The 27971-nt window shown below is 35.0% G+C and overlaps 4 protein-coding genes across 4 annotated transcripts; 2 read left to right on the top strand and 2 right to left on the bottom strand.

Annotated features, from left to right (window-relative positions):
• Positions 1 to 1375, top strand: LOC132171043 (PRA1 family protein E). Its single transcript, XM_059582248.1, has one exon. The coding sequence runs from the start codon at positions 164 to 166 to the stop codon at positions 785 to 787; it is 624 nt and encodes a 207-aa protein (XP_059438231.1). The 5' UTR covers positions 1 to 163; the 3' UTR covers positions 788 to 1375.
• A 2626-nt stretch (positions 1376 to 4001) lies between these two features.
• Positions 4002 to 9061, bottom strand: LOC132171437 (probable prefoldin subunit 4). The gene is made up of 3 exons (XM_059582745.1): positions 8966 to 9061; positions 8715 to 8825; positions 4002 to 4531 (listed from the first exon to the last, which is right to left on the bottom strand). The coding sequence occupies exons 1-3, from the start codon at positions 8972 to 8974 to the stop codon at positions 4271 to 4273; spliced, it is 381 nt and encodes a 126-aa protein (XP_059438728.1). The 5' UTR covers positions 8975 to 9061; the 3' UTR covers positions 4002 to 4270.
• Positions 9062 to 9799: 738 nt separating this feature from the next.
• Positions 9800 to 18518, bottom strand: LOC132171903 (E3 ubiquitin protein ligase DRIP2-like). The gene is made up of 7 exons (XM_059583313.1): positions 18030 to 18518; positions 15997 to 16096; positions 14891 to 15218; positions 14242 to 14747; positions 14096 to 14146; positions 11840 to 11912; positions 9800 to 10243 (listed from the first exon to the last, which is right to left on the bottom strand). The coding sequence occupies exons 1-7, from the start codon at positions 18142 to 18144 to the stop codon at positions 10070 to 10072; spliced, it is 1347 nt and encodes a 448-aa protein (XP_059439296.1). The 5' UTR covers positions 18145 to 18518; the 3' UTR covers positions 9800 to 10069.
• Positions 18519 to 26114: 7596 nt separating this feature from the next.
• LOC132172121 (photosystem II reaction center W protein, chloroplastic-like) lies at positions 26115 to 27424 on the top strand. Its single transcript, XM_059583572.1, has 2 exons — positions 26115 to 26297; positions 27004 to 27424. The coding sequence occupies exons 1-2, from the start codon at positions 26189 to 26191 to the stop codon at positions 27318 to 27320; spliced, it is 426 nt and encodes a 141-aa protein (XP_059439555.1). The 5' UTR covers positions 26115 to 26188; the 3' UTR covers positions 27321 to 27424.
• Positions 27425 to 27971: the final 547 nt, after the last annotated feature.

The raw sequence follows: 27971 nt of genomic DNA, 5'->3' as shown, positions 1-27971 counted from the left end.
GCAAACCATAAAAAGCGTAAAATAGGCTTCGCCTCCCTCCTCCAGTCCCCTGTTTGCCTTGAGAGAAACTTTGCCTTGCCTTGCCTTTGGGCTTTCTCTCGCTCAAAGTTTCTTCAGATCTAAAAGAAAATTTTGACGCTTTTTATTCATATATCTAACAGTAATGACGTTCAAGTCACCTGCCGGTTACGGCTCCAGCACAACCACCACCACCACACAACCACCGCCCTCATCGCCGACGTCCCTGACCTTCATATCACGCGCCACGCAAGCAACCCGAACTATAATAGCCACGCGCCGGCCATGGACCGAGCTCGTCACCCCAATATCGGCCATCTCCCTCCCATACTCCTATCAGGACGCCATGTCGCGCATCAGGCAGAACCTCTACTACTTCCGGGCCAACTACACCATGGCCGTGCTCTTCGTCCTCTTCGTCAGCCTCCTCTGGCACCCGGTCTCCATGATCGTCTACCTCATCGTCTTCGTCGCTTGGCTCTACTTCTACTTCGGTAGAGAAGCCCCGGTCGTCCTCTTCGGGCAGAGCTTGGACGACAGAGTCGTGCTCGCGGCGCTGGGCCTTTTTACTGTGATCGCATTGGTGTTGACCGATGTGGGGTTGAACGTGTTGGTGGCTCTCATTATTGGGGTCGTGGTTGTCGGGTTGCACGCAGCGTTTCGGGGCAGGGAGGACTTGTTTCTTGACGAGGAGAGCGCTGTGGAAGGTGGGTTGGTCTCGGTTGTGGGGACTCAGCAGCCACTGAGGACCACGTATACTCGGATATGAGTTCTTCTCTGTTGTCATTCATGAATTTTTGACGGCATCAAAGGTGGGAATCGGCTTTTTGAGGTCTGATTTCTGGTGGGTATTGCGCTAAAAGACCGATTTCACAGCAGTAATTGGTTTTTTGGGGTTTGATTTCTAGTGGGTATTCCGGTAATTGTCTTTCTAGGGGCACTTGTGGTGTTGTTTGTGAGGAGATGGGGTTCTCTGGGCACTATGGAGTTGATTTATATATGTTGATATTGGGGAACAGATTGTACTATTATTGATATTGATTTTGTGCTTGAGAGGACCTTTTCTCCAACTAGGTTCCTAATTGTATTGGAGTATTTTGGTTTGAGATATGATGACTTGAGTTTTGGTTGTTTCAGTCAGTTTCCGGTTAGTTATTGACGCTGTTTCAGGCTACAAAGCGACGACAGAATCAAGATTAAATGGGGTGTCTGCCGGTTTGCAGCATCAATAGGAAAGGTGATTTCTTTGGTTTCGTGGGTTTAGTTGCTGGTTGTCAGTTTCTAATGTATCTTGAACTTGCAAAGTTATGTTTGTCTATATACTCTTGCTAAATGGAATTATCGTAATGATCAACCAGTTTCAGAATGCTTCTTTCCTTTCCCCTTAATATCTCAAGGGACAATTACGTTTGTTGTGGCTGGCTTGAATCGTTTATTTATTTCAAATTAACATGAAATTTGACCTCAGTCTCAGTTGTACTGGTAGTTTATCGTAGCCTCCTTTTTATTACTCGGGTACTTCACTCACTGAACTTTGGGTGCTTATGAGGGGAGCTATTTTATAGTAAGCTGTAAAATGGAGCCTTCAGGCTTCAGTATTCGAATTGCTCTTATATTTCGTTCTTCTGTTACTCATATATCTCCTATTCTAGCGATTCACTACTTTCTTTTACTTAATAATTTTGAGTGATTTCCTTTAGCTAAAAGTAGGTAGAAATTCATTGAACCCGTTTAAGAGTTTTATTTTGAGAATATGCTGACAGAGATTTGGAAATTGCTATCTTAGAAATAGACAGCCTTTGCAATGTTAGATTGTCACATGATCAGAGAGAGAGAGAGAGGGAGAGAGACTCTAGGGTGAGATTTTAATGAGCAAGAATTATCTAAGAAATATATGGGATGGTAGGAGCATGTTTAGAGGTTGAGCAGAGAGCCTGCAACAGTAGATATGGATTCGAAAAGGTGTGTTTCTTTTCAAGTCTTTTTATGATTGATGAAGAGATTGTGGTGAGTTATGAAGATAACATAGTCGTTGCACTTGTTTAAGCATTCGTTCAACATCATTGATCTTTAGACAATCGTTCTTTTTTTGGTTTTTTTCTTTTTTCCTAGCTTTGTGGTCAAGGCTGCAAATTCAGTAGATTATGGGGGAAAAAAGGTAATGTGATTTGGGTTTATTAACAAGTTAGACAGTGTTGGGGTTGTAACCGACTGCTTCATGAATTACACCACTTGGAGATATGGTTTACTTTGCAACTTTTGATTAGAATTAGGTTGTCCTCAAAAGACATTTCCATTTACCTGGACTGGCTAAGTTTTCTTTGGCATAAGCTTTTGCTTGTATCATGGAGATGGAGACATGACAGGCCTGTAGAATTTGAATTAATGGTACCTATATTTTTAATGGTATTTTACAGCATCTGATTCTTTACCTATCCAGTTGGTGACTTTTATCTTTACTGGTACATTAAAGATCACAGTTCGAGCTTCAGTAGAGTTTATGATCAAAGAAAGCTCATAACTTCATAATTATTTTGCTTAGGTTGAGCTCCCCTCGTCAACCTAACTTATTGATTGAGAGTCATGGTTCTATATGTTTACAAGAAATGCCTTTAAACACTTTTGTGGTAGTTCTCCATTTATTGGAGTTAATAAACAGGTTTATTATGCATTAATCTGTTGTGTCCAACTAATTAGCTTAAGATTGACTAGCAAATTTCCGTTCGCCGCTGTTGATATTTGTTGGCTGGGTGGCATTTTCATTCTATGGTGATTACTTTTGCTTTCTTATAAGCATATTGTAGCTGCAGGATGAACCACTTCACTGCATACGACTTCGATGCAGTTTTTTGAGTTTTTGTTGATTTTAGATTAATTTTCTTTAGATGCGTCATTTTGTGTATCCTTTAGAAATTGATTGAATCCCCTGTGATGGATGTTTGCTTGAAATGCTATGTTGAACCAAATTGTCCGATCTTCTAGTTTTTGGGGAAGGGAAAAAGGAGAAAAAAGAAAGATAAACAGGAAAGAATGGGTCAATTCTGTTTTCATGCTATGTTAAAGTATACGTATCCGTTAGTTCTGATCAGCTCAACCTCATTTTTGGAGTATATGTTAAAACATGAACAAGACTACTAATTTGGGCATCTCAAGAATAGGGTCGTCTTATTGGAAATGATGGGCTGCGGATCAGAATCTCCAATGATTCTCTGAAATTGTAAGAAGCCTTGACGTAAGCCAAAAAGGATTCTCTCCATTTTAAAGGAAATAGAAAGGAACCAGTTAGCCAAAATAAGATGGTAAAATGGTCTTAAAAAAATTAAAAAGACCATTTTACTCTCTTATATTGCACTAACCGGTACCTCCCAATTTCCTTTGAAATGGAGAGGATCTCATTCATGACATAAGTGGGCCTTCTGATATGGCAAGGTGTTCATCAAAGGTCTCTTACAATTCCTTACACAATTATAAGGGATCTCAATCCGGATCCCTTCTCTTGCTTAAAGGGCAAGCTAACTTTTCATCAAAACAGGTAGTCATAGGCCACAAGATAACTACTGCTGCTTGAGGTAGGGGAAGAAAAGAACAGTTGATTATTGCTAGTTTAAATTATTTGTTCCCAACCCTACAAGAAATGGCTGTCAGGGAGCGGAAATCCAATGTGAAAAGCAAACTTTTTTCTTGAGGAAATGGCCTGGTACTTTATCATTATTGACAAAGCTACAAATATATGAATAAAACTGGCCAAGAACATGAAGCCGACTAATCGCAATCCTGTACACCAAAAAGGTTTCATTAAAATAAAAGATTTCCTTACACCCACGGCTGTGGACAATCTAAACAAAAAGGCCTGTCCTACTTGGTACTTACAAAAGCTGGCTAACAGCTCACAACCTTCCTTTCTTTTTTTCTTTCTGAGTGGCTAACAGCTCACCTCTCCTCATGATATATATATATATATATATATATATAGAAATGCTAAGTATCAACAAATTACCCATATTTTGCCCATATTCTCATACAAATTCATGACACATGCCAAAAGGACCAATAAACATCCACTAATTCATCCAACTGTCTAAACACATTAAACATCCACTAATTCATCCAACTGTCTAAACACATTGGTTAATATCCAAACACACCAGAATTTGAAGCAAGTCATTTTCTCTAGTAACATGGCAACAAGGAAAATAAAATCATTAACATAAAGAAGCAACAAAACTATAGTGAAGTTACCAACTTATCCGTATCATTCCTCCTCTAGATTGATAGAGTCCTTGAACTTCCCATACAAGATCTTTTTCAATTCGGCCATCTGTGCAACTACAGAATCCTTCTCTTCCTCAAGCTTTTCCACGTTCTTGCTAGTCACCTCTTTCATGTCTTCTATCCTGCTCTCCACTTCTTCCTTCGGCACATGAGCAAAGACTTCCCCTATTTGGAACCGAACCACCTCCTCATCGGTGAGAATCAATTCGTTGCTAGCATCCTCCAGACTTTCATTTGTTTCCTGAGGAAAAAAGACCATTGATTTAAAAGGGCCGCATAATAAATGAAGAGAGAATAGGGTAACTCAAATACACATTTTCAGCTACATGTTATAATAAACAAAATGCAACTGAAAAATGTTTTCTGCTGTAATCAGCTTTAGAACAAATAGGGGGATAAAAGCTGAAGATGACAAGAAGAAAAAAGAAAAGTGAAGAATGCAAGGGCAACCAAGCAGCTGATTTACTTTGCAGATGTAGTGAAAAGGTCTCCCTCTAATTTAGTTTCTAAAGATTACTGTTCCACTTGCCTCTCAGTACCATGTTGGCATGCAATAATAGGAAATCCTAAAGGTTTTTCTGGTATGGTTTTACCTCGGAGATCCTAATTAATTGTATGCACATTGCAACTGCTCTAGAGAGAGAGTTTATAAGCTCTACCAACATTATGCTCTTAATATAGGCGGCCAGATTTGAGTTTAGCAAGCATGAGCTACTTCACTATTTTTTCACAATCATCAATGCCTCATTTTAAAAAGTACGTAAAAGCAGTGTAAGAACAAACGTTCATACTTCAATTTCCAATACTGGAGCAGAGATGGCTTGAAGAACTAAAAATTGTGAAAGTAGAGTACATGACATTATTATAAATCATCTTAATCAAATGGTAATTACAACATAATTTTGGTACTTAAACAAGTATTGTATTTATATCCAGAAGAAAAGGTGTCTCTAGATGAATTTAACTTTCATTTGATAATTAAACAATGTCTTCTCATAGAGAGTACCACATTGCACGCTAGATCATCTTTTCTTCAAGTGAACCAACTCAGAATTTTATATTTACCCCCCGCCCCCCCCCAAAAAAAAAACTCTGAATTGTTATTATAAGGACGAGGCCAACATGAAAATCACAATGTCCACTAGCGTGCCGGCAACAAGTAGGAGCAAGCTTATATATCAAACTATTCAAAGAATATGGTTTAATTTTAATACAGGGCCAAATCAGCACCCGCCATTGCCTAATCAAGTAATAATAACTCATTAAAATTCCAGCAGCTTTTCTCAAAGCTTTGAGGGTTTGATCGCCTTTTACTTCCCACATGTGATTGCATTAGGAAAACCTATGTGTAAGCCTAGGCTGTTTTCTTCTAGTTCTTTCAATTTCGTTTCAACAACCTGTTGCTAGAAAATCATGCAATCTTGATTCCTGATTCAGTAACACTAAAGCTATTATGATCAAATTTTTTTCATAATTAAACACCTTTTATATCACATCCAACCAAGATCCTGTCAAGAAATCTTACTGTAGTACGGAATTCCTTACTATCCTACATAAGATTTGATATTAGAGTTCACTATAACTTATATCCTGCATCACTTAAATTAGGAAAGTAGTGCGCAATATTGATAGATTCCTTTATGCTAGTTATTGAACCATCACTGCAAGATTACATACTCACAAAAGCACTCCTGCATGAAGAGACAAAGACTGCTTTCATACTTATGTGCTTTTCTTACTACATGGTATGATAACAGGGACAAGGGCAAATAACAATATTGCTGACATTCGCTAGGACTATATGAACTAAGTTACTCCAGCTTGCCTCAAGATCAACTCAATAAAGAGTTGACTCAACATAAATAGCAACCATAGCCACCTAGAGCAGAAAATTAATTTATCAATTCATCTGCTAGTGTTTCAAACTTTAAATTCACTTAAACAGAATCAAGAGCAATTCCAAGTGAAGGTGAAACAATCCCCAGGCAAACTTGGCTTACAAGTTGATCTTGTTCATTGACCCAACATTTGTCTAACCCATCTAGACCATACAGTGACTTCCATACTGCCTCCTTGCTGGAAATATTTAAAAAAAAAAAAAAAAAAGAAACTAGTAAGAGAGATGGGAAATACCATCCTTAATTCTGGTTCATCTTCTAATATATATCCAGAAATGCAAAATATATTTTTATGAACCGACTCAGAAAGCAAGTCAAATTCTCTAAAGGCATCTTGTAAGGTATGTATAGAAATTCTGTTTACATACAACAGCTACTTTTCAAATCTATTACATGTGGTATTACTGCAATTAATGTTGCCTGTACCAGCACCGTGAGAAGTGCATATATAGTTTACATGTGCAATACAGACACTTGGAGCCATATGATTGTTCTAATTCACTCTATCACACCAAATCATGTTTAATTTTACACTTTCAAATTTCCTTATACTAGTTTTTGCCCCATGGAATGCTGATCATTGTAAGTATGGAGGAAGTCATTACCCTTTAAAACTTAACTGCTAGCCACCTCAAATGTCGATGGCATGCAGCTCAAGAACATATTTATGTCAAGTAGTTCATGTAATTTAAGTTCATTTAGAAAGGCTAAAGCATTCATGTGACCTACACCTTGTTAGTAGCAGTGTTTTATAACCATGAATGAGCAGTTTTCATAGCTGCAAAGTTGTAGCAAACATAATTGAATTATGTTCTTAAATGTGGCAATGTTCTAAGTGATCAACAATCCTTATTCCTTTTCATCTAATAGCAACATTCTTCTTTTCACAAGCAATTACAAAAAAAATTCCATAATGTATCCATCAACAAACGGGTAAAGTGCTCAGTGAAAAAGGGCCACAATTAGTGGAGAATCACATCAGCAGCCCCTAGCTTTATAATTCTTTGATAAAAATCTATAAGTAGCTATTTCCCAAAAACACTTTCCTCTGAGAATTAACAAGGAAAAATTTAGAAAGAGGCATAGCTATGTTCTAGGGTAATGCGTAGAAAAAAACTTGAATAATCATTTTCACAAAGTGTGACATGCCCTATGTATAAAATAAAATAAAAAACTGCTAGGATAGAGTTCGTCACAAAAAATTTAAAGGAGATACTTTTTAAAAAAAAATTTACAATTTTGATGTAGTAGAAAGTTACAATGTTGTAATTTTTCACTACAGAGAAAATGATGGAGAAGATATTGCAAGTTTTAGGATATTTCAAGATTATTGGTACATAGACTTCATTTCAATAAATGATTGACGTGAAGCGTAATGGATTAGATTTGATTCACAAGACAAGAAGTCTAGTCTAACTCCGATGTTAGAGTACAACTTCTTCCAATGAACAAAAAGATATTGTATAAATTAATAAGAATGAAAAACTTCACGCATCACATATGGTAATAAAAGACAGTAGGCTTCACATGAAGCACCAACAGCAATTAAGATTTTGAGTATGAAGGTAAACTCTCTCCAAAAAATTCAAGAAGCCTCTTTTACTATTGAAGTCTTCCTTAAGGTCAACTGCCATTACATACTGAAGAATTAAAACAAAGGTTTGCTTTTGTTGGGAGATCTGCTCGACCTTTCCTATTAATGTCACAGTAACAAAAGAAATCAACAAGATATTACTAAATATTCCAAAACTAACGTACATGATCTATCAAGATGCAAATAGTAAATTAACTAGTTTTTCTAAATGTTTAGATGACACTTGACTGGCTAAGAGATACTTTGGCATAACTACACTTACAGATCATCCATCCACATATTGGTAGATTAAAAACTAAAGCAACAGTGTTTAAGGAAAGGCATTAGAATTCCCTAGCATTTGAGTGCATAAGAGCCTTTTAATTGTTGTAGTGCAGTAAAGTGTAGGTAGTTAAAACATTAAGTTTCATAATTTTAACATTTTTATTTTCCAACACTTTCGTAGCATTACAAATGTGTAGTCATTTTTATCACCACCAACCTTATCTAGTACATATATTTAGCTAAGTTGAGGTTACTTTTTAAATTTATATGTATCAAACACAAATGTAACATAAAAGTCATGGCCTTGGGGCCGTTTGGGATATAGGTAATATTTACAATACTGGATATTGTTTGTGTAAAATTCAAAAAAGAAGTTAGAAGAACTAAAACCTGTTAAATTGTATATATAAAAAAGAAAGGAAAAAAAAAAAAAAAAACTGTTAGCTGTTCCTCATCTTCCTTGGTTTTTGCTTTTCCATCAAGATTTAGCCAAAACTAGAGTTGGGTTGTCAGTTGTCACTATTTCTTAAAACCCACTTCAAATTATGCAACAAATTCAGTGACTCACAACCAGATATAGTAAGTGACAATACTAATTGAAAAAAAAAAAAAAAAGAACTCATCAGACACTTCCCCAATATTGAATATACGTGTATAAAAAAGTAAACCTTGGCGATTTTGATCTCATCCTCAAGTTCGTGAAAGCGGTTGTTTAATCTTCCAAACTTGTTAATGTTCTGCTGGTCCTCCCAAGTCACCTCCGTCTCAGATCCTCCACCCTTCGTAGCAGATTTCAAGCAGAGTCAGAACCAGAATAATTTTTTTAAGAAAAAAAAAAAAATTACGTAGAAAAAGAATAAAAACAATGCAAATGAAATATACGAGGGTTTTGTTAGGGTTTCGCAGGGGTTTTCATTACCTGATGCATGTTTGTTAAAGAAGCCCAGTGCAAACCGCAGAGGACGGAGCAGGTATTGATATTAGGCTTGTTTTCTGTGTTGTTTCTTTCTCTTTTTTGCTGTTTGGTCCCTTCAGATGTAAAAAGCTTCTTATTATTTTTATTAAAATTTTATAAGGTTTTTTTTTAATAAAAAAATAATAATAACTACGTAAATCATCTGTAAGTTTCGAACATTTTTAAGATTTTTACCATCATTGCTATAATTATTAAATAATTTTTTATTTACAATGAAGTAACAAGATTTAAATTCACTTTCAATTTTCATTACCGTCCAAGATTGGACTACATGTTTGGTCGGACATTTCAGTAAGTCTAGAAATTTCTGGGACAATTTATAAATTCAATATAAACTCAACACAAAATTAACGGATTATTGTATAGTCAGAGTGAGAAAATGAAACCATGTCAAATCTTTTCAATGAGAAGCTTTGACCTTAAGTTTTAATGACTTTTTCATCTAACAAAGCCACGATGGGAATACATAACAAGGGCAACGTTTGAAGCATGCAAGCCGTATGTTACTATTTTTGAATCCAGACCCTATGTTTAGAGTCTTTTACCAAGCGTCACTATTCAAACGTCATTAAATTAATAGACACTTGTTGGGTTTAAAACATTCTCTCTCGTGGGTTACTATTTGTGAATTTTTTTTGTAGTGCGTGCATGCCGGGCGTTAGAAGGCTCCTTTCTCTACGGGATCACACTGCCACAAACATCATTCCGGATCATATTCAGAAGCATTTTTCGATCAAATTGAACTAGGGTTGAAACAGTAGCGAGCTCCATCAAATATGATGCAAATTGAATGAAGATCATATTATCCAAAGGAAGACATATATAGACACCATCAGAGGGTCAATACAGTGTGTGATACAGCAAACCAATGGAATAAAATTAATAAAATAAGTTTATTCACGTGCTCTCTCTCTCACATGCAAGGTACAAACGTTCACGATGGATCAAATGAGACATTAGATGATGCAGCAGCCTTGAAGATGTTGGAAACTTCGATGACAAAGATGTAATTTGAGAAGCCGAAGAAAACTCAAGAAAGGGTCTCTCTCAAGGGGTCTGCACTTTTCGACAATATGACAGAACCATCACAAAGTCCTTAGCGGAGGAGCCGACGGATGCCGGTACTTTTTTTGATGTCGATGCCGTCCGAAACCACAGATCTACTAAGTTTTGTAGTTGCAATGATGGAACCACTGGCTGACCTCGGCACATTATCTCCACCTTCAATCAAAAAATATACAATAATTACCAAAAAGAACCCTTAATTATCACCAAATATGAACATTTTTCCCTTTGTCAAGTGGTGAGCATTCATCTCAATAGACATACAAGAAGGTCATTATGACTTTACAAGAAGGTCGATGATTAAGATGTAATTTGTTGTTATATGTAGGACAGATGAAGACAGTAGGATTAACAGTAAGTGTGCATTTAGTCCCTCTTTCCTTCTCACCCTTTCTTTTTTTGCTCTCTTTAACCCCAAAACAGAGGATTGATTTTGTTCTGATTCACCCAAAGAGATGGACAAAACATGTGTAGGACAATGAAACTAAACATTTCTTAGGGGCCTTTAACTTTAAGTGCTCCTAGTAGTTCTAACAACACCGGTTATTCCTGTGTGACTAGAAATAGCAACCAAGGATAATAAAACTATAAGGTGCAATCAAGTTTGATCTTCCATATGGTTGAAACAGCTATTACTCTATACTTGGGCGTTTCATTTATCAACATACTTCTTGAATTAGTTAGAAGATTTCATTTGGGAAGTTCTGCCTCAATGTCCCAAAATTCCTTGGGACACACCCAAATCAGACACCTAAATTCCTAATCAGGTATCTCCACTAAAAGGGAAACTTCCATTTCTATAAAATGGCTGTGGTCCAGATAACGAGGCTGTGCCGAATGAGAAGCAATACGAGAGAAGCTAAAAGAAGAAAAACTGAAACTTTAAGCTAAGGGCAGAAACAATTACAAAAACGACAAAGGAAAGTCAAAATGTTCTCATGTTCTACTAAACTATCATATGCACCAGTATGGAGGAATGATTTGCTTTAAATGGAAAGGCACTACCAAAGACACAGGTAAGACCCAAATAAAACAGGATTTTAGGCAGCGAGGAAAGACATAACCACTAGGGCTGAAATAGAGAATATGGCCCTACATAGTGCTAAATGGTGGAAAAGGATTCATGCTGAACCCAAATAGCAAACAGTAGGTTAAGCTCATGTTAACTTAAGAATTTTAATAGTTTCTGTAAGTATTGATAGAACACTGTGAAACATGGTGTGGCTTTAAATAAGTATTCAGCTATGAGAACTTGAATCCAAAAAACTGCAGAAAGTAAAAAACCATAAGGCGAAACAAGCAACCACCAAGGACAACTTTCACACTTATCTAGTTTCTTTTAATATATGTTGAAATTCAATATACAGCGTTTTAATTGTTATACTTTTCTGATTATTTGGTCTTTTGGAGGCAATGAATTTTTTATAGATTTTTCTCAAACTCATCCATTGTTCGTTGTTGCATATGCATCCTAACACCAGCAGAAATCAACAATTTGAAACAGTTTGTCTGAGCGTCTTTCATGTAAAGCCCCATGATAGATGCAAGTTGAGCACACGCCTTCTTTTTACTTTTTTTCCAGCTTTATTGCTTTCATCAAACAAGAATGAAGAAGACATGTTATATCTAGCAATAAAATAGAAACCAAGAAAATACTTTATCAAAAGAACATAAAAAATAAAATAATAATAATAATAATAATAATATTCAGACATCCTCAGCTTTCTGGCAAGGCAAGAAAGACAAACAAACCTCAGCTTCACTTGTAAGATCAAGTTTCTTCACAAGGTACTTTTGGATAAATGATACAGGCATTTTACCATCCCTGTGAAAGAAAAACAATTTGTCAATATAACATAAGAGCATAGCAACCTCCAAAAGAATTGCCGACTTCATCATTCCCCACTGAACAAACAATTTTGCAATAATTACGACAACTATTAACTTTAACACTGTCAAATATTAGGCCATTGATTAACAATCACATTTCAACTTTTTTTTTTTTTGATATTTAATCGAAATCACAGTTCAACTTTTAATACATCAAGGCTAGGTAAGACTGAAAGCATTCAAGAAAACAAGGAAATAATACATGAAGACACTCAAAAAGAGCAAGTGATGGAACAACTAATATATGCAGCGGCCAATAGCTACCAATGAAAGAGGACTGCCATAAATCTATCAGGGAAAAAAAAAACTCCAACTTTTGTGAAACACAGTAAATAAATTTTTTTTTCTTGGCAACATAACAAACCTGAACCTATCTCACACAATACAGTAATTCGCTAATTATTTCTGGAGCCAAAGCTGGTGAAATTTTCATTAAGTGACGGCAGGGTGTTCCATAATTGCTAATCATGCATTTTACTTCTTCCCAGCTTCCCAACCAAAACATAATAAATCTTCTCCCGAATCTAAACTATTACAGATGCTGGATATGCCTTAATCCCTCAACATGTATCAAAAGGGTTCAGTTTCAAAACTGCACGGTTTTTAAATGGAATTGCTGTTATCCAGAAGAGAAAACACGATCTCATACCACTCTCTATTCTGACCAAGTCAAAAGTAGACTAATGTACACGTGTTCAGTACAATATTGTGTCTAATAATGGCAAAATATGCACACAAACCCAATGATAAGTGGAATTATATGAAAAGAAGAACTACTTGCTTGCAAAAATTTAACGCACTATACTTGTAACTAAGATATATGATGATTAAGAATATTTATAACATACCATCTCATCTAATATGTTAACAAGAAGGGAAAAAAACTCCAACCTCCCTTGGATTTAGAAAAAAAATACACTAAGCTCCCTCAAGTTTTTTGAAATTACACTTTACTCCATGTGGGAGGAATTAGCAAAAAAATGTCAATTGACAATTCCGCCCCTTATAATTTTGACCCAAAAAGTTCAGATTATGCTCCATTTTGAGCAAAACCATTAAAACATGAGAAGTGTGCGGGAGGTAGAAAGTGCAGGTCTGTGAGTTTTGGAGCATAAGAAAGGTTTATGATATTGATATGAATCTTGTAATAACAAAAAGCATTACAGATGCTTTTTACACTACTGTTAATATATTTTTGTCTCTGTTAGTATAGGCTAAACTGAAGAGCATAAAACATATGAACTTACGGGAGGTTTGAGTAAGTTTTGCAAGTACATGGGGAGTTCATGTAATTTCAATTGAATCCAGGGCATGTTGAAGTAAGTTACTTGTTGATCTGTATACTGAATGTGCTGTTGGAATGGCTAACAAACAAACTTATATGTTACAGTATCTTGGAGGAAGAATACTTCTTAGGTTACCATTGAAGAGTGCAGGTTACACAGCATAATTACCTGTTGCTTTAAGCATATATGAAATGACTACAGTTTTTGTCATAAGGAAAACACTCTACATGTAAAAACGTTTTCAAATGGTGTTAGTTTTTCCAATGAAAGTATAGATGCTATGAAAACAATCAACCACTCTTGAGCTTAACACACATTATTATTATTATTATTATTTTTTGATAGGTAATAACACACATTATTATTATTATTATGTTTTGATAAATAAGTGATTCATTGAAAAGCGCCGAGGGACGCGGCCTTAGTACACAGGAAATATACAAAGAAAGACCCTACTAAAGGCAAAAAGATGAACATAAAGATAAAAATTAAGGCATGGTGAAAATCTTAGGCACACTGCAAGCTTCGGTCCAATGGAAACTATGTGATTAGAGTTAATTATGATTGCATGAGAAGATATTTCCCTGTTTCTATTGGTGTTACAAGGTAAACTACAGCCACACATTTTGCCTTGCATGCTAATCACTGGATATTGCTTTACTGAGGTGTAGACCTCAATCTAATCCATACTACTATCATCAAACTACACCCCACACCAATTTTCTCTGTTGATGCATGCCAATCAGCAGAAAAATAGGGGAACCCCACATTTTTTAGTTAGTCAACATTTACACATGTTCATATACAATAGTTGACATAGTAAGAAACTCACTTTATCCTCAAGTAACATGCAGATATCTGTGGCAAGGAAACATCTGCTTTCCTGCATACATTATTTGAAAGCATCATTGAAGTAATTAAAAATCAATATCCAAAAGAATAAAAACCATCTAATGACATGGTAAAACAGAACTTTACCGGTCTTCAGAAGCAACTAATGAGAACCAAATTGGACTATTTCTTCTGTTGCGCTTAGAACCTGCAGCATCTAGCATGACTTGTGCTGAGGGGTGCAGCTCTCCAGAGGCAGCTGCACTTTTCCGACCAGCTGCTCGAAACCTTCTACGCTTCACTGGTCCTGGAAGTAAGGTTGTTCCATTACTTTCATCCTGGACTTTCTTTTTGTGTCCTTGCTCCTTTCTTTTGCTTTTAGGCATATATACTTCACTTTCAGGAGTTCTGAATGATTCTGCTCTGACTTTAGTTTCAGGCATATATGCTTCATTATCATGGGCATTGTGTTGCTCTAATTTGGTAAGGGACAGCCCTTGTGAATTTAACTTTGAAGACTTGGTTCTGTTGGCAGCTTCAACAAGACAGTTCAAGGGTGTCCATAGATCGGCTTTCCCTTCAGTTACTTCCACATCATTCTCTCTGTCTTCATTAGGCCTGTGCTCATTAGAAGGCTCAGCAACTGAATAATCCTGCAACAATTTAATAAGGTAGCAGAACTATTAATTCAGTACAAAAAGTATGTAGTTCCCTACAAGGGCAAACTTGCAAGTTGCAATACAATCAAATTTTTAAGTTACACAGAACAAAGGATCAAACATCTGTCTTCCTTTACCTGCCTTTTATTTCGAGTAGTTTTACTTTGAGAATCATGTGAACTGGAGCTCAGAGGATGATCCTCTGCAGAATCTTCTTTCTTGGCAGGTTCCTCGACAGCAAAACTACATCCTCGTATAGCAGCAGCTTTTCTTGCAGCTTTTGTTCTCCTTCCAGTCAACCCAGTCTGCATTGGCACTTTAGGAGTGCTGACCACCAATGAAGATAGTGATCTCTCCTTCCTTTTAACTGGTAGTGAATTTGTAGGTGTAACTTCAGGGGCCTCTACTTTCCTTCTCTTCAATGGGAAAATTTTGGCCCTTATATCTTGTAAATTGTGGTCAGGCCTGCATATTAGCAATGAACAGCCTCTAGTGTGAGCATATGACTATACAAAGGCATAAGCACATACACAGCATTATATCTATTTCGCCAAAATAAATGTATGCATAACATTGTGATTGAAAAACGGGTATCTGGAAATAATTATTTGCATGTATAGGGAAAAAAGAAAGAAGAAATGCAAAACAAAGTTTAATGAGGAATGCATGCAGGACTATCTCAAAATGATAATATCTTCAAATAAAGAAAAAATAGAGTTCACTTATATATTATGTTATTGACAAAGCACCGACTTTCTATGCAGTGAAAACATTACTCTTATCACAATCTTTTTGGAACCATTTCCAGAAGCTAATTCAGCCTCAATGAAACGATAGGCTAGCAAGAAGTTCAGGCTATCTGTCCGTAGTGGGCAGTGATAAATGGATAAACCAGCATATCTTAGTAATGATCCAATAAAAAGCTGGGTAGAAGAACTAGAAACTTACCATGAGCTCGAGTTGACAATACTATTACAATTATTATCTTTGTTCTATAAGGATTCAAGGGGGCAAGCTCATGAATAATTATATGTGATTTATCCATTAATCCTTTTATAGTCAAAAAAATTCTTAAAAAATCGAAAGGCCCAATCTAATAGATCTTTTTCACCAACTCTGTGTATTTGCCCATAGTTTTAATCTTGTAAAACATATAAAGAATCAACCAATATTGCTTTTAATAGGGGAAAGAGAGGGAGAGAGAGTGCAAGCAGGCTATCATAATATAGATGAAAGGACTGACCTGAGTTTCTCCACTGGAAGACAGCCCAGATCAATGTTGCATACAGGACAGCAATCCACCTCCTCATCTGAGAGCTTCTCATATATGCACTTCCTGCAAACTGGTTTGAGGTTTGACATCCTATGCCTCAGAAATGGTTGTAGAAAGAACCAAAAATATTCCAGGAGATAAAGAAGTATGACTATATAATGTTTCCAACACAGTGGAAATGTATAGTTCTGAATTTAAAACATCACCAAGAAAACGAAGAAGAAGAAAGAAATAAAGTCTAAATTTCCACGGGTAAAGGAAGAAAACATGTGTCAGGCCAAGCAAAAAATAATGGCCACTTAGAGATTAGCTTATCCTCTTTAATCGGAAAGTAATCTCTTGTGTACAAGCAACTCGTAAGAACTTAAGTTTCCTATGAAAAAATATCTTTATAATTGTTGAAAAGTGCCCAATAGTTACAACAAAACTGTAAGCTCATTGCCAATGCATCACAACTGGAGAAAAATAATAAGTTTCTTCTATCATTGCTGGGGATGGCTGTTACAGTGGACATTTCCACTCCACAAACCAGAAAAATTGTAGTGACATATTCATATGATCCATCAGCTGAGACTTTAAACCTATCAAGTTCCAACACAAAGGCCATAAACAGTCCTTGGTAAGTGTATTTAAGCTTTGGATCCCATCTGATGCGGGAAAGCAATGAATCCCAGAAATACAACATGAGCCTTAAGATCCTAACATGGTCTATAACAACAGGTGGATGGATGAACTCAAAAGGATAGAAGGGCCTTGACACCACGGTCTACATAAACAAACACTCGTGAGAAAGACAGGAATCTAGTATTAATTGCCAATAGCCCTAAATTTTTTTTTACAATTAATGAAAATTCATTAAAAGCACAGACGGGTGCTTTAAAGTGTATAAAAAGAAGAACAAAACTCCAAAAACTCAGAAAAATTAGAAACAAACAAACTATTCCATGTTACTCTCCAAGTATAACGGGATTGGAACATCATCTTCTTCAACTATAACATCACAGTTCATGATCTTCAAAGCTCCTTGCATTCCATCTCCAAATACACCACATTAAATACAAAGGAGCCAACATCCACATTTTCCAAGCAGTATGACGTCCCAATTGTCCCAATTTTCCAAGCTAAAAAGCTATTTTCTACTTTAAAAGTTCTATTTTTTAACGCAATCTCAAACATGCTCTAACAAACTAGTACCCAACCATCTCAACTCAAATTTTTTTGAGAAATACCCTAGTTAGAACTAAGGGCAACATTGTCAGGAGTATCCTTATACTTTCCCCCACTCAGTATGCGAGTCCTCAACTCCCAACAGATTTTCTGTAAAAAAAATTGGTCAAAACACAGTTTTTCTTCAGATTTTCTGTATATTAGATATTTCTTAGTACATTATAAAACCTTGGATGTTTCATACTTTTTTAGGCTAGGTAAAACATGAAAATATTAGATCGCCCCATTCGCAACTAGGTCCACGAAATCAACAATAACCAAAAAACAGAAAGGACCTATTCATCTATAAAAATAAAAAAGGACCTAGACCATAGATTTAAACTAGCCAGGCATAAAAGTAAACAAATAATCAACAATAACCAAAAATTTTAAAACGGCAACATAAATCAGCAATAGCCGCATGGCATGTACAGCTCACAATTGCAATACAAGAACACCAGGACCAAAATCAGGAAACAAATTTAAAACATAAAAAATAAGCACAGATAGAAGAGGGATAACATTAACACACACAGCTGAGAAAATCACACGTAAGAAATTTTGAAATTGTAGAATACACAAATACCCACATCAGAGAAACTTGAAGTAAGAAGAACAAAGTCCATAATATGCAAATCAGGAGCAAAAAGTTCCACTATAAAATTCAAGAATTGCGCGACGACACTTAACATGAAGAACCCAGAGCAGCATATGCAACACAATCACAAACCCAGATCAAAATTACCACAAAAACAAGAGCAATTAACCGCAAAACCAGACAGAGGCAGAAAACTCACACGTGTGAAGGCACAAAGATATGGTTGTAGCGTCCTTCAAGAGCTTATGACAAAGAGGGCACGTCATGCATGCCTCTATTGTCTCCCTCTTCACTTTCACCACCTGACTAGCCATCTCTCCCCCCTCTGTCTATCTAGAGCTAAACTACATTAAACAAAGACGACAATCACAAAGAAAAAAGGCATGGAATTTAGGAGGAACAGAAGCTTTTTGCGTGAGTTTGTTTTGGCTTTATTGGACGTGTAGACGCCGTGGATCTGAGGGTGTGAGCGAAGTGGCGGGTTTTTGGGTGAGATTCCGAGATGGGTTTGGATTGTTTGCGGCAAAATTACGTGGGATAAGGGGATGGATTTGGAGTGTTGGGATTTAGGACAAAGGAGGCGTTGTTATGGTTTTTTGGCTTTGTGCTTCGAGCGAAGACCATGAAAAAGAAAATATTAATATCAAGTGTCATGTAAACAAAGAGACTTTTTGTGTGTGTGTTTGTGTGTTGCGTGAACTACGAGTTGGCGTTGAAACTTCTACTTCAGAGTGTGTGTGGCTAAAGTGCGCCGTTCGGTTACTGCTATTTTAACCTTCACCACTACACCCCTCATCGCTCCACGTTTTTAACATTTTTCTTTTCTTTTTTTTCTTTTTTTTCATAATGACATTAATAATATCAATTAATCGATTTTTTGAGACAATGTGGATCATGTTTATGGTCAAGAATCCACTCCCTTTTAAATGCTTAAGATTGATGTTTACTGCATTTAATGGTATATATATTTTATATTATTTAAACTTTTTAAAAGACGGTCAACATTATCTTCTCATGATCATGAAATAAATAATCTCAATTTTATTTAAAATATAAAGGATTCTATTCCCATATGTTAGTGGGAGTGAGAGATCATGAAACACGTAACCTTTTTTTTTAAGAAGAAAAAAAAATGCAGGGGAGACAATGAGCATCTATCCATTGTCATAGCCTAATATAACTCCACCAAAGCATTATTGATAACCAAGGTTGTTTACACTAATCAGGCATGGAGATTCTCATTACGAGATTTAAACCCATGCCCTAGTGTATACCCAACCACTTAGAGATTTCCTTAAACCTCGCCTTAGATGTTGTGAAACACATGACTTGAAATGTGCATTGGTTTAGTTTATAATATATTTGTAGCGCTCTGGCTTTACCAAGCAAGCCATAAGTGAAATTAACTAAATTATTACATGACGCTACTACTTTTTTCTTACTAAATAACAAAAACCAATAATAAATTTTTCTTTTCTTTTTATAACTAACACTCGCTAATAAATACATACTAGATCTTCTATTATGCATCATTATGACATCACAACTTTATCCATAATACAATGAGTCATAGGCATTATAAATACAACTAAACTAACCATACTAACTTATGACAAGATAGCTCTTCCAAAAGTAGAAGCCTCCAGGGTAAAATTCTAATTAGATGTATGGATCCTCAACGACAATCTTTGCAATGACATCTGTAGAATCATTATAGTTTTACAAGTAGAAGTGTGAGTCTACAACTCAGTAAGTTCAAGCAAACTGACCATTTATAATGTGAGCCCATCTTTATTTGAAAATCAATCTTATCACCAATGTTTACTAAATAGCCATGTATGCAGGGTTTTTTCAAATGAATTTTAATAAACATATGGTTAAATGGTAAACTAGATGATAGATAATTTGATACATAGTAATAAATCGTAATAATATTTTCTTGCATTATCTTACTACATAATTAACTTCACATTTCATAATATGAAGCAGTAAAACAGTTCATAACATAATGAGTAAAACATCATTTAAAAATCATCATAATTTAAGTACATAGCTTTGCATAACATATCATATTATAACATAACATTTCATAACATACATAACATCATAAGTAAATTTATACTCCCACTTATCCTCTGGAGTTTGGTAAATGTTACCCCACTTAATTGCAAGGTTGCTAATAATTTATTTATCTCATAGCTTTGAGGTGTTGAGCATGCAACCCCACTCAACCACTAGGCTGTTAGGTAACTTTGTTTCCCCCTTCCTAACATCGGGGTATTAAGCACATAATCCCCACCTGACCACTGGGCTTTACATGCATTCATACATGACATCATATTTTTTATAATATTATACTTTTTTGCAAATCACGTTTTCCTTCCAAAACTTAACCTCTTTTCATAAATCATTTAATTTGAAAACACATTTTCATTTAACACATATGTAAAACATTTCAAAATATATTCATACGTGTAATTAAAATAATAGGGCTTAATAAAACATATAGAACATGCTTTTGTAAAATAACACAAGGTCAGTAAGTTTGAACTTACCTTTTGAACTTAAAGTTCCTTATACGTGGTCTCATTTGTTTGTACACTTTTGCATTAATATTATACTTTTCACATTAACATGTATTTATTTTATTTTATTCCTAAGCCTCATTTTAAATCCTATGATCCTTAAAATATCTTGAAAAACATTATTTTCATGCTTTGCCCTTATCCTAAAAATTTGGGCAACATAATGATAATCTTGGTATCAATTGGGCATCATAATGACATATTTAAACATCTTAATACTATTTGGGCATCATAACGACTTTATAACATTTTTTCATATTTAATACGGGAATTACTACGGCATTAGTGTAATATTTAATAAAAATCTATAGCATTACTTGGGCATAACAATGGCACTATTGTAAAATACATAATAAAATTTAGGTAACATAACAACGCATTTGTAATATTTAAAACGATGATTGAATATAATATCATTCCCTAAGATATTCAATCACACTTTCCCGAGCAATTTAAACATCATAACGCATAATTTAAATTCTAACAATTAGAATTGACATAAACTAAGGATAAAGAATTAGGGTTAAATACCTAATTCCCCCTAGAATTTTAGTACTTTATTTTTTGCCCTATAGGGTTTCATTTGGATCACACGAGATACCTGTGGTTTTGATAAAGCGAAGATAGTACCTCCGTTAAAATTACGTCCAAAACTTAAAAGGACATCACATCAACACCAATCAAATGGCACCACGTGTCATGTACTTAATTTTTTAATTAAAAAAAATTAAAAAGATTAAAAAAGTATTTTTTTTCAAAAAAAAAAAAAAAAATTGGGAGTGGCCATGGCCATTTGGGGGGTGAAATGGCCATGGGGGTGGCTACCACCCCCAGTGGGTCTTTGGGGTGGTTTTGGCCACCCCTTGGCTCCATCGGGTGTCTGAGCCACTGCCAAGGGGATGGCCAGCCACTCCTAATTTTTATTCTTTTTAAATATATTTTCTTAATCTTTTTATTTTAAAAAAATAAAAAATTAATTACATGACACATAGCGACATTTGATTGGTGTTAACATGGCGTTTCGTTAAGTTTTGAACGAAATTTTAACAAATGTACTATCTTCATCTTTATCAAAACCACATGAACCTTCTGTGATCCAAATAAAACCCTAAGAGACAAAAAATAAGATGCTAAAACCCTAAAGAGAATTAGGCATTTAACCCAAAGAATTATACCTAACACTTTCTTCTATATTTATTTATTTATTTATTTTACACTCTAGTAGTTTTTCTGTACGTTGGAGCTGAGATTTCTGAGAATGAAATTTAGTGCAGCAGTGAGCAGCCCCGCCTATCAATAGGCAGAGGTATTGGGACAGAGCTGGAATGCACTTGAAGGAGCTGCAGTGCACTACAAGCAGGCGTACGTGAACTGCACTTTTCTCTAGAAGTGCAATAAAATAGGTATTTTATGAAAGAATGCTTTTTAAAAATATCATTATTTTATTTAAGGGTTAAATACCTAATTTCCAGTAGGGTTTAATCACTTTATTTTTTGCATGAAAGTGAAAGTGCTGAAACCATGAAAGTGCATTTAGTTTGGACTGCACTATAAGTCTATAATGTAGCGCCTTTTTTTTTTTTTTTTTTTTAATTTCCAACTGAGAACATTAAATTAGACATCAAATATATTTTCTGAATATATTTGATCTAACTTAAACACAATATTTATACCAAAGTATTCTTAGTCATCCTAATAAATTCTTTGGGTGTTACATAAATAATTGTGGGATTGATTGAGTTTGGTGAGTGTTTGAATCAAATTGAAGTGAATGGTCTGGCTTTTTTGGATGTTTTTCTAATTGGAATAATGTCAAATGAAGTATGATGGGGATATATCAAATCACGCTCCTGCTATTATATCAGTAGGAAAATTTCAAAGTTTTGGTCTTAAAGCCTTTCAAGTTCTTTGAATATTGGTGTGAGAATGAAAACTTTCTATTATTATGGGTTGTTGAAGGTTGGAATATTAGAGGGTAGGGTAAAGGTGTTCCTATGTTTAATTAAGTTGCATGCAAAATTAAATCGATGAAAAAGATACTGAAATCTAAGAATGCAGAGCTATATATATGGAGGGATTAATCAGAAAGTGATCCAAGCTAGAGCTCGATTGGAGAAAGCACATAGGAGAGAGAGGTTCCATCTACTCTTACATGTCAATCAACAAAGCTTATGAAGCATTTTTTGAAGAAAAAGTAAAGGAATCAATAGCTGAATCTATGGGATCAGAATAACTCCTATTTCCATGGATTGTTAAGGTGAAGGACTCAAAAAAGTCTCATTAAGCAACTGTGGGATGAGCAAAGAAAGAAAGTTGCAGATGCTGAGCACATAAAGAGAGTATCAAAGCATTGCTATGCAGAAGGAAAGTTTCAGCTGAAGAAATCAAGAAAACTTTCTGTAAAAAGGCCAAGTGGCAAGGCACCAGGCCAGATAGATTCTCTACAGGCTTTTCAAGAAAGATTTGGCCAATAATTGGGGGACAGAAATTTTTTTCAAACCAGTCTGAAAGAAATATCCTTCAACCTATTTAAAATAGTGCTAAGTTATAAACATTTAAAACGTTAGTCTAAGTTAGTAAACTGCTATTAATGATCTTAAGAATTTAATGTGTGTTTTAAATGTTTATAGATACTTGACAATATTTTAAATGGGTTGAAAAATATTTCCTCCGTACTAGCTGAAGGAAATTTCTGTCCTAATTATTAATGGGGAGGATGTCACTTAGCAATTAAATCCTTTTTTGGATAATTAAGGTAAACTTTTCAAAGAGGTTAATGCAACAATAATTACTCTTGTACCTAAAAAGCTTAATCCCTCTTTGATTGGTGAATTTAGACATATATCTTGTTGTAATGTGGTGTAGAAGTGCATCACCAAGATCTTACCAAACCAGCTGTTTCCTTGTTTGGAGGAGATATATAAGGAAACTGCATTTATACCATTTTAGAAGCATCTCAGAGCTGGCTCAAGAAGTAGAGAAAGATTATCATAAAACATTCTGACAAAAACAATGTTTTTTTTCAAATGTTTTAATATAAGGTTTACTCGAAGGGTCAAAGTTTCCTTCCAAATGTTTGATTTTTCCCATCGAACAATTGATGTAGTTTGGAAGTATCTAAGTTTTAGCTACCTCAGCCCTTTTGAGTGTGCATGTGGGATTATAAAAGCAACCTTACAACCAAAAACAACATTTTTGTCGCACCATAAACTCTAGAAAAAGAAAGAGAATGTTCTAGAAAGATCCTTTTGAAAAGTTATTTGTCATTTATCCTTATCATATATAAGGTGCGTTTGGAATTGCGATTTCGCAAAAATAATCTATGTTTTTAAAAAATATCGCAGAATGTAAGGCGTTAAGTCACTTATTAAATCTTAAGAAACTTATTTCAAATTAGTGCAACCAAATGAACTAATTTTACGAAAAATAAATTCCATTTTGCTTTACAAATTGTCCCCAAGGGGGACCTAACCCTACTGTGCCAAAGTAAACTGACAACTTGGGGTTTTTACAAATATTAATCTTACATTTTTTATTTAGCTGTCAATTTTGTCCTTACATTTTTAATTACAACAAGTACAACCTTTAACTTTTTTGTTTTTGCCAAGAATTACACCCTTCAACTTTAAGCTCGTGACTAATTAATCATTTATTAACATTTTTTTGTCGTTATTAATATCTAAGAACATTATCATTAATATTTTATAAATGGACATTACTGTCTCCATCTCTTTTGTCCTGAATTTTGAGCATCATATATGGTAGACTACCACAACCGCCAATGCTCAATGAGTTAGGGCCTGCTTGAGATTGTGTTTGATGAGCCTAAAAATATTTTTAACACTCAAAAAATTTATTTTTAAAAAAAAATATCCGTTTGGTAAAAGAATTAAAAGCGCTTTTAAGGGTTCAAAAAGCTTAAAAATAACAAAAACGTACTTTTGGCAAAAACTTAAGGGCCTATTTGAAATGTGTTTGAGAGGCCTAAAAGTGTTTTTAACACTCAAAAAATCCGTTTGAAAAAAAAAAAAAAAAAAAAAAAGTACTTGTTTAGTAAAAAAAAATTAAAATTGCTTTTAAAAGTCCAAAAAACCTAAAAATTGTCAAAACGTACTTTTGGTAAAAGTTTAAAAATGAAGCTTTTACTCAAAAGCTTTTTTTGATTTAAAAGTTCTATTTTTTAAACGCAATCCCAAACCAGCTCTAAAGATAAAACTTTTGCTCAAACGCTTTTTTTAACTTAAAAGCTCTATTTCTCAAACGCAATCCCAAACAGGCTCTTACTCTCTCTTCTTTTCGGATTAAAAGTGTAGAAGACCTTCTGTCAAACTTTTTTTCCCGTCCAATTTTTTTCCCGTCCAATATTCTACTAATTGTGGCAATAATTTGGTTCAACAAAAATTTTGAACTCTTTTCATCGGTCCGGGCCACAAATTTGAAGCCCAATAAGTAACGCATGCAAATAGGCCCAAATTTGTTCCTTAAAAGGCTTGGACTAAAGAAAGCTATGGTCTGTCGGTCGGTTTTGGATTAGCAGTTAGCACTGTCCCGATTCCAAATCCCATGCGTCACACTAAATTATAAATATATTGTTGAAATATTGATGATATCATTTATAAAATATTGATGATATGACCGCTAAATTTTGAAGGATAATATTAACAAAAAGGTTTATTTGTTTATGCTGGATCAGATCTTTGACCATTTTATCTAAAAATTAATTGGTGTTCAGTGAGACAAGCCAAATTCTTTTATGGCATTCGAAAACGCATCCTGCAAGGCATGTTTTAAGAGCCGTCCATGTGAGCAAAGTGGCATTGTTGCACCCCAACATAATATTCCTGTGACTCAAACCTATGACCCTGGCTCTGATATTATTTGTTAGATCAGGCATTTGACCATCTCATATAAAAATCAATTGATGTCCAGTGAAAGAAGCCAAATTCTTTTCTGGCATTCGAAATCGCATCCCGTAAAGCATGTTCTAAGAGCCGTCCAAGTGAAGAGAGTATCATTGTTGCACCTCAACATGACACTCCCGCGACTCAAACCCATGAACTTGGCTCTGATATCATTTGTTGGATTAGGCATTTGACCATCTCATCTAAAAACCAATTGGTGTCCAATGAGAGAAGCCAAATCCTTTTATAGCATTCGAAATCGCAGCCTGCAAAACATGTTCTAAGAATCGTCCAAGTAAGAAGAATGGCATTGTTTCACTTCAACAATTTATGAGGTTAAAGATCAAGCGTATAATTGTTTAAATTGAAAATATATGAACTATGGCTCCATTTGTTTCATACAAAATGATTTTTGCAAAAATATTTTTCATATTTTTGGTGTTTAGTACGACATAAAATAACATTCAAACCGAAAACATTTTTAATTTGATCAGAAAAACTTCTTTAATTTTTGTTAAATATTTTTCAAAAAATAATTTCGTTAAAAATATTTTTCAACCAAAAAAAAAATTATGTCAAAATAAATTGAGCTTAAATTGAAACACAAATGAAAATGAAAATGAAATGATATTTTATTAATTTTAAAAGCAAGATGGGACTGACATGCAAAAGAAAATGTCCAATGGATAATCATAGTGACACGTGGTGGGCACCAGTTGGCGGTCTCAAGGATGTGAAATTAACGGTAGGCTATCTATTTATCCACATTGGGTGGCTCACGAAACATAAACCAATAATCCTCTAAAAGTCCTGATTGTACGTGACAGCACAAAACCAGCTGTTTTTTCATTAATTTCTCTTCTTCTTAAAAAATGGCGAAAATAACGCCGGCGTCACCGGCGACCAACTTTGCAAAATTGTTACCTCGTGACGGTCTTTTTCTCAACGGATCATGTGGAATCGACTCATCCGCCGTTCTCGGTGAGATTTCATTACTATATATATATATATATACCTCAAAAATTTGCTTCGCATCAATAAGAATATTTTTCTGGTGTAACATTCTTAATTTTCACTGCAATTGTTTATAGTAGAGATATGGTAGAAAAATCCTTCTTGAGTTTGCAACAACAATGAAGCATTAAATGTTGTTTTTCTTCCTACTTCAGTCTTTGGTTGCAACAAAATTGCAACTAGGCATGTTTTCTTTGTTCCTTTCTTCTTTGCTTTGAAGAAGAAAAGTTAGAAGAGTTTGATTAAACCTAAAACGAGAAGGATTACGATATAAATCTTAAGTAGAATTCACCATTGAATATTCATGACTTACAATGGCAGGGTAGTTAAGAACGTATATACATATAGTTAAGATAACCATCTTTATTGACACTAACCACATTTTAATCTCATTCCATCTTATAATCGATGTGGTGTTTAACTCTGATATCAAATGATATAAACTTTGAGTATAAGACATCCTTAAAAACCGACTTGCAAGAGAAAATAGGCCAATAACTTATATATACATAATTAAAATCGTGCTTAAGGTATATGGAACACTTAAAATCGTAACAGATTGATGACACTTTATTTTGTGATTAGTGATTAACATAGACATGGAAATATAGTTAAACACATGTTATTTTATTTTGTATTTTGTGATTAGCAACATGTTGTGCTTGTTTGATAGGGTTGCCAAGAATGGTGACAAGGGGAAAGCTCAGGTGCAGCCTGCAGGAGAAGCCACCCGCGAGCGGTGAAGGCTCAAATGCTAGCATGGTTGCATCAATGGCGGGGGCAGCATGGGCTGTGACCACAAGTGCTACATGGCCAGCCATGGCTTTGGTGGATGACAGGCTGAGCACAGAAGGAACAGGGCTTCCCTTTGGCTTGAGCAACAACCTTCTTGGGTGGATACTTTTTGGTGTGTTTGGTCTGATTTGGTCTCTCTATTTCATTTACACTACAAGCTTAGAAGAGGATGATGATTCTGGGTTGTCCCTCTAAGCCAAGCCCAATGTTCAGCAGGAAAAAAAATTAAACTTTGTGTAAATGAAAATTTTCTCTTCACGTGATTGCTTTTAATTAAACCAGCTGCAACATTCGCTTCTCCCCTGCATGTTCTTTTTTTTGGAAAATGGGTGTGTGAGAAACACCTTTACATCAATTAATTTGTGTTGTATTATTTCTTAAAAGCAAGATGAACAATGAAAACTATTAATCAATTCATTTAATTCAGATTAGGCTTCATGTTTTGATCTATTGGGCCTATACTCATTTCACTTTCAACCTTAAATATGATTAAGTATTCCATTTAGAATCGATTAATGTAATTTTGTAGTGAACAACATGACTAGAACTTCCTCCTACCCAAATTAGTCCTCACCAAATCACCACTTTCACCAAAGTTTTTTTTTTTAGTAATCTTATTTATTGAGTTATGAACGGGCAAGCCCACACGACCCATTTATCAATCCCAAGATCAACTCATTAATCCGAAAATACTTCAATTGCGTAAAAGGAAATCAATTCCCAAACCACAATCGTGCTATATGACCGCTTAGCTGCCAGACTACCACTTGGGTCACGAGTTATGGTTTAACTGAGCGTCCTTAATTTTAGAGGTAAACCATGTCTCAATCAATGTAAACATGAAAT

The sequence above is a fragment of the Corylus avellana genome, chromosome ca2 (assembly GCF_901000735.1).
Source record: "Corylus avellana chromosome ca2, CavTom2PMs-1.0".
Lineage (NCBI taxonomy): Eukaryota > Viridiplantae > Streptophyta > Magnoliopsida > Fagales > Betulaceae > Corylus > Corylus avellana.
This window is presented reverse-complemented; position numbering and strand designations above follow the sequence as displayed.

Excerpts from the sequence above, each read along its gene's own strand:
- LOC132171043 (XM_059582248.1), top strand. The coding sequence starts at position 164 with ATGACGTTCAAGTCACCTGCCGGTTACGGCTCCAGCACAACCACCACC.
- LOC132171437 (XM_059582745.1), bottom strand. Across the intron at positions 4,532-8,714 it reads ATGAGATCAAAATCGCCAAG|GAAACAAATGAAAGTCTGGA; the intron begins GTTTACTTTTTT and ends TTTTTTCCTCAG.
- LOC132171903 (XM_059583313.1), bottom strand. The coding sequence starts at position 18,144 with ATGGCTAGTCAGGTGGTGAAAGTGAAGAGGGAGACAATAGAGGCATGC. Across the intron at positions 14,147-14,241 it reads TTAGTTGCTTCTGAAGACCG|GAAAGCAGATGTTTCCTTGC; the intron begins GTAAAGTTCTGT and ends TAATGTATGCAG. Across the intron at positions 10,244-11,839 it reads ATCTTACAAGTGAAGCTGAG|GTGGAGATAATGTGCCGAGG; the intron begins GTTTGTTTGTCT and ends TTTTGATTGAAG.
- LOC132172121 (XM_059583572.1), top strand. The coding sequence starts at position 26,189 with ATGGCGAAAATAACGCCGGCGTCACCGGCGACCAACTTTGCAAAATTG. Across the intron at positions 26,298-27,003 it reads CGACTCATCCGCCGTTCTCG|GGTTGCCAAGAATGGTGACA; the intron begins GTGAGATTTCAT and ends CTTGTTTGATAG.